At 57.3% G+C, this 6543-nt stretch overlaps 1 protein-coding gene across 1 annotated transcript in view; it reads right to left on the bottom strand.

Annotated features, from left to right (window-relative positions):
* Positions 1-1001: 1001 nt before the first annotated feature.
* Positions 1002-6543, bottom strand: part of CUNH9orf50 (chromosome unknown C9orf50 homolog) — a 9320-nt gene continuing 3778 nt past the window's right edge. Inside the window, exons 3-9 of the mRNA XM_048812793.1 lie at positions 6414-6541; positions 6101-6191; positions 5872-5988; positions 3404-3555; positions 1834-1993; positions 1353-1683; positions 1002-1207 (exon numbers count right to left, since the gene is read on the bottom strand). Coding sequence (XP_048668750.1) covers positions 1100-1207; positions 1353-1683; positions 1834-1993; positions 3404-3555; positions 5872-5988; positions 6101-6191; positions 6414-6541 — 1087 coding nt within the window. The 3' untranslated portion in view covers positions 1002-1099. The remainder of the gene's footprint in view (positions 1208-1352; positions 1684-1833; positions 1994-3403; positions 3556-5871; positions 5989-6100; positions 6192-6413; positions 6542-6543) is intronic.

Below are 6543 nucleotides of genomic sequence, written 5' to 3'. Positions count from 1 at the left end.
CGGCCGGGGAAACTGAGGCGCAGAGCGGGCGCGGAGGGCGGTTCAAGGTCACCGGAGGAGGTGCGGTAGAATCCCGCTCCCCCGGGACCCGCCGGCTCTCCAGGACATTGCATCCTGGGTCATGGAGAAGGGCTGGTGTGAAAGTCCGGGCAGCCAGACGCGGGGAGAGACCTCCCGGGGCCTGAGCCAGATCTGCCAGTTGCCTCTCTTGGAGAGCCAGGCGCCTCTCCATGAAAGGCCAACGACATGCACAACCCATCCGGACCTCAAGGTTACCCACCAGCCGCTGTCCAACCCAAATCCCACCAGAGTAACCCGTTTCCTTTTCAACAAGGTGCCTACGGTGGGTCCCATGACGATTCCTCACTGGCCGCGAGGTGGCGATAAAGACCTGGATCCTGACTAGGACCAGGGGCTGGGAGCAAGGGCAGCTTCAGGGAGAGATGAGGAGCGGGCTAAGGCTCTGTCTGGGGATTGGCACCCAGGTGTATGGGGACGGCAGGGTCAGCACAGCCACCAGATAAATCCGCGCAGCACCTACCACCTTGTCTTTCCCTCTGGAACACTGCACAGGACGCACAGACTGCCCCACACTTGCCCTCCGTGGATCAGGTCACGGTGAACCCACCTGGACAGGTTCCAAGCTAATGTTTGTCCACACACAGGGCTTTTGTTCCTGGGCTGGGGTCTGGATGTACTTACCCCATAGAGGGAGGTCAACAGAGCAGCCTCTGGCACCAAAGACAGAGTTGGGGAAAAGGGGTGTCATTCAAGTGTGAGCTGGCCTAGGTCCCCCGAGGCTGCGCTCCAGGCTTGAGGTTGTGCAGGGTCTCCCACTTCCAGAAGGAAGGTTCTGGGAACAAGACCTGACCAAAAGGACTCTATGGCCCCACCTCTCAGCCATCCCTGCTGTGATTCTAGCCTGCTGCTCCCCCAGCCCCGGAACCCTGGAGACCCCAAAGCAGGCACCTGAGAGGCTCGAACTGAGACCTAGTGGCAGATCCCAGCCACCTGGAATGTGCGTTTATTTGTGGGGCAAGGGAGACTCTCCTCACTGCCTGGACTGTGTGCTCCCCTGGGCTGGGGCTCCGGTGGGCATTCACCTCTGAACCTGCTGCAGGATTGTGGGAGGCAGGAGGAGCTGGTAGCCCTTGGGGCGGCCTCGCTTCAGGATGGACTGCAGCACCAAGTTGGGCAGGAAGGACTCCTAGAGTGAGGAGGACCAGCTGGGCGCTGCAGGGACCTCAGGCAAGAGGCAGGGCTGCCTGGGGCCAGCAGGATTCGGACTGTGCCCTAGCCCCCTGCTACAGATGAGGCAACTGAGAGGCGCACAGGCGCCAGGGCCTGCGGGCGCAGCTGGGGCCAGGCCAGCCTGTGAGCTTCGCGCCCACCCCTCCTGCCGCACCTCCAGGGAGACGCAGGAACTGAACACGGTCCCGGCCACTGCGAGCCCCCGCGGTCACACGTGGAGCACTGGGTGGCAGCTGCCAGCAGGTGCTCACCAGCTGTGGCCTCCAGGAGCAGGGCAGTCTGCCCACCTGATCCAGGATGTTGGGGGTATCCAGGGAGTTTCTGAGGGCCCCCCTTTGCCTCTGGGTGGTGGCCCTGGAGGTGAGTGGCCCTGGCAGTCTGTTCTTCATTGAGGCGTCCTCAGAAAGGTAGCCCTGCCGCTCCTGGCGCAGTCTGGGGGAGACAGGAGCTGTGAGCTCTGTGGACCCCAAGTCCGGTCCACCCGCGGCTGGGACCCCAGCCCTCCTGGTGCTAAACGGGGAGGGCTGCAGGGGCAGAGCCCCGTCAGTGCTTGTGAGTCCCCCGCCTTCCCCTAAGCCTCACAGGCGGGGGCGGTCCCAGCACCAGGCGCTGGGCCTGGCTTCCTCCTTGGCCCTGGGGGGCAGGGCTCTGGGCAAATTCTCCAGCCATTTCTGAACGTTCCCGAACGCCTGGTTGGAGACCTCCGGCAGCAGGGTGGTCCTGCTCTTGATGTTGTTTGGGACTGGAGGAGAGAGGGCATCGTGAGTCCTTACCCTAAGGGGACACTGGTACCCCCTTCCCTCCTCCCCCTGGCAGGCAAGGCCGGGCAGAGCCTTGTCTCCATGGCAACCCCAGGCTCCCCAGTGCCTCTGGCTGCTCTAGAGAAGGCTTGGGTTTTACAACTGCTTTGCGTGACTGTTCTGCTGCTACCACCCAAGCTGTGCCCCCAATACCCACACTCCAGCTCCAGCCCCAACAGACCCCCTTTCCTGCAGAGGGAAGGCCGGTCACCCCACCACAGCCATCCCAGAGACAATACTGAGAATCCTGAGGAGAGGCAGGGAGGGGCGTCTCCAAGCTGCGAGCCTTTCCCCATCCCAAAGCCGCCATTCAAGCTGGTCAGGACCCGGAATCCGGCAGTGACTGCCTTGGGATGGACCGGGCTAGTGAGCCCTGGGCCCTGGTGCCCTGAGGTACAGCTACAGCTCCTTGTGGCCAGTGGCCCATACAGAAGTGTCTCCCAACTGCCATTCAGGCTTATCCTGTCCTTGGGTTTCCAGGGACACTCTGGCTTCTATTCCTGGCTTCGATGTCACCTCCGTGAGCCCCTTCTGCTTTGCTTTCCCCATCAAACAACAAGGAGTTGGGTGAAAACCACAGCTTTGGTCTCCAACTTCCTGGGACTCTAAGGAGACTGAATGGGGTCCCTCCTGAACCAGCACATGTCCTAGTCTGTAGACAACTAACAGTGGAGTTGGGGGCAGCTACTTCCTGAAACTGCACAGAGCGGATGCTCAGGAAATAGCTCCAGGGTGTTGCCCCCAGAAGCCCTGTGCTGGCGGGTGCTGGGAAGAGGCTGGACACACGGAGCAGGTGGACTCCATGATGGTGACTCCAGGGCAAGGGCTTCCTTCTCCCTCCTGCTCCTGCTCCTGCTCCTGCTCCTGTCTCCACCTGAGTGAGCTTCCTGGAAACCGTACCAACTCGGATCAATCACAGCCGTCCCCGAGAGCCAAGAGCCAGCTTCTGCCTGGGACCCTGCGCTTGGTGGGTCTGAGATTCTGCTGGACTGTTGGTGCCAGTGTCCCCAGCAGAGAGGTGTCCTCTTCTGGTGGCTTCTGGACCTTTTCCAGGCTGTGTGCAGGAGATGTGTGCCAAGGTGCAATCAGGCGGTCAGAAATCCTTTAGTGGTCGCCAGGCCTGGGCAGCCTTTGTTTTCTGGGTCATTCTGCAGTTGCTCCCTGATGCTACATACCGTGGGACACTCTGCTTGGTCCTTGAAGGTCACCCTGCTGACACCCTCCAGAGAGGACTTCTTCTGCAGGGTCAGTGGCCAGCTCTTGACTCTGGGAGCCCAGATTCACAGGCTCTGCCCTCCACTCTCCAGGATGTGGAATCTGGAATCCTGGGCCTTTCCATCCTGCCTGCTTACCTGTATAGCGTCGCTCCAAGTAGCGGAGTGTGCTGTCTCGTAGGGTCTCGTCAGCGAATCGGACCCGGAAAGGACAACAGCGCCTGCGGTGCCCCAAGCCTTCCCCAGAGGAGTTGGGGGCTCTGGTCTTGGGGACCTGTGTGTTGTGGAGCCTGAGGAGAGAGCAGTGAGGGCAGTGGGCCGAATGTGGAGCCCCCCACTCCACTTGACACACATCCCCAGGCCCAGTCTCTCGGTGTGATCCTGAACAGGTGGCCTTGCCTCTTGTCTGTAAGACAAGGTAGCAGAATAGCCCTAGTCACCGCCACTGGCCTTGGCCAAGCATTTCCCACCTGTAGGTCGTGATCCAGTGGAAAACACCCACCAAACCCACACTCCACCCACCAAACCCACACTCCCTCACAGGACATGCCTTTTCTGCCCATTTTGTAGATGAAGAAACTGAGGTGCAGAGACTTTGCAAAGTGTCTAAGGCTACACAGCTGGAAAGCGGTGGATCTGAGATCTGCATCAAGTTAGCAGAAAGGGTCAGAACTCATGCCCAGGCACCAGGCGGTCCTGGGTTTCAATCCTGACTCTTGCGAGCCTCAGTTTCCTCACATGTGAAATGGAATTGTGCACGCCTCAGAATAGCAAAGATGCGGCATAGGTGCAAGAGGATGCCACCAGGCATGGTCTGCTGGCCCAGCAGGAACACCCCCAGGTGGGTGGTGTTCTATGTCTGTCCATCTCAATCAAGCCCTGTCCCATCCACGTGTCCCAAAGCAGACTGCCCTCAGCTCTCCATTCTGCAATTTTCTCCTTTAAATTGTGTATTCTATATTATAGGCACGATAATACCATCCTCATATGAGTTGGATGAGTGTCAAGTGAGGCATCTAATCCAGGGCCTGGCATGGGGTTTGTGCTCGATAAAGTGTATCTGTTATGTTTAAACGTAGCACAAGAGCTAGGCATAGTGGTGCACACCTGTCACCCCAACAACTGGGGAGGCTGAGGCAGGAGGATCACCAGTTCAAGGCCAGCCTCAGCAATTCAGTGAGGCCCTAAGCCTAGTGAGATCCTGTCTCAAAATAAAAATACAAAGGGCCGGGGGTGTGGCTCAGTGATTAAGTGCCTCTGGGTTCAGTTCCCAGTACAAAAAAAAAAGTAATGTGAAATTTATTATTCGTCCAGCCATGGCCTGACATCCTCCATGTATTCATGTGTTTGCATCCATTTATCTGACCACATTTTCGTGTGGATGCAGAGGGGCTGCTTCTCATTGGCCCACCAAGAGCCAGGCTGCTGGGATGACAAGGACAGTGCCTGGCTGTCTTGGTCAGTGCCTGACAGTGCCTTGGTCGGGACCAAGCTTGTCAACAATTGTGGGCTTTGGAACTCGGCTCTGTGCTGGCCACAGGGCCAGCGAAAGCCCTCCCCAAATCTGCCTGCAGCCTGAGATCGGTGTCTCTGCCTCCATGGAGGGTCTCTGGAGCCTGTTCTGCTGCACTTCAGTGTCCCCCACAGGAAACCTCACACCTGGGAGTTGCTTGAGTATAGGCTCTTGAATGTGCAAGTCTGGACTGTGCCTGCCGAGTTCCACCCATTCTTGGTGGCATCTTGTGAGAGGCTGGTGAATGTGTTTCATTTATGGTCCTACTCTGATCCCTTAGTAGTGTCTGTGTGGAGAACTGGGTCAGGAAGGATTCTGAGGCTGTGATCCCCTAGTGCTGTCTGCCGTGGTCTGCGGGAGGGGTGGGATATGTGGTGTGTCTCTGGGCTGCCTGGACTTTACACTCATCTCTGGCATCCAGGCCCAGGGAAGCTCCTCTGCCAGGCTCTTCTCTTACTTCCCATCTCTTATTTTCTCCACTAATATTTGATACATAGTCAACCCAATAAAAGTTTGAAGAAATGAATAAATGATGGCGGGATGGGGAAAAAGATGGATGGTTTGATGGATGGGCTGTTGGATCGACGCACAGATCTGAAAGGAAAGACTGATCCAAGGGTGAACGCTAGATGAATGATGGGGGCTGGATGAATATGCAGATGGGCATGTCGATTTGTGGAAGGGTCATGACTCAATGAGGGATGGACAGTGTCCAGGATTTACAAGTGAAAGGAAGGATTGTAGAAGGTTATTGTTGATCAATGGATGGAAGGATAGAACCCGGGGAGTTGGTAAATAGATGGCTGGCTGGCTGGCAAGATTCACCAATAGGTTGAGCAGACCTGGTTCATGCATTTGACATGCGCAGGGAAGGGTGAGTGAAAGGGAGGTGGGTATATGAATGAGCTCAAGGATGAATTAGGAATGCATTGCTAAAAGACCTGATTAATAGATGGACACATGGATAGATGGACAGATGGATGGATGGACAGGTGAATGAATGGATAAATTCATGAGTAAAAGACAGGAAATAAGGGAGGAAAGAAATACCCTTCCACCCCACTCCCTACCACTATCCCGCCTCCCAACTCACTGGTTGGTGTTTCTGCCCGTGGTGATTTGTGATGGATTACCCTTTTGGTGATCCTGGGAAGGTGTCTGATGGAGCAAAATCTTGTTAAAATTGTCGTGGAAGTGCGATGGCTGGCCCCTTGAAGACAAATAGGCCACACCTAGCATGAGTGGTCAGATGGTTAGGGTCTCCCAATCTGTTAAGTATCCATGGCCACCGGGTCCCCACCAAGAAGGTCCCTGACACTTACCACGGGTCTGCGAGATATGGGCAGGTGTGACACTGAGAAGAACCTCGTCTGGGATGGAACAGACGCTTTTGATATTGCCGTGTTGAGGACACTGAGAGCCAGGAGGAGGAAGTGCTTGTGAGCTAGGGGGCAGTCCTTACTAGGAGCCTCTACTTTTATGACCCTGGGGAGACCACAGACCATCAGGGAGGGTCCCGAGACCTCGTGAGATCCTCCGCTAACGTCAGCACCAGCCTTGGAGCAGCGGGGTGGCGAGCCAGGGGCCCAGCCCCGCCCACCCCCCAAACGGCCCCCGCCCGGGCCCCGGCCTCACTCTGCGGCTCGGGCTGCTCCGCACACTCCTGTCGCAACTGGTGCAGGAACTCGCTGAACCTGCTGGGGAGGAACTCCTCCAGCAGCGCGCTCAGAGAGTCCTCCTCGGCCGCTCTCCTCCGGGGCTGTCT

Source organism: Marmota marmota, unplaced genomic scaffold, assembly GCF_001458135.2.
Source record: "Marmota marmota marmota unplaced genomic scaffold, marMar, whole genome shotgun sequence".
Lineage (NCBI taxonomy): Eukaryota > Metazoa > Chordata > Mammalia > Rodentia > Sciuridae > Marmota > Marmota marmota.
Note: the sequence above shows the minus strand (reverse complement) of the source record. Positions and strands in the feature narration are given on the sequence as shown.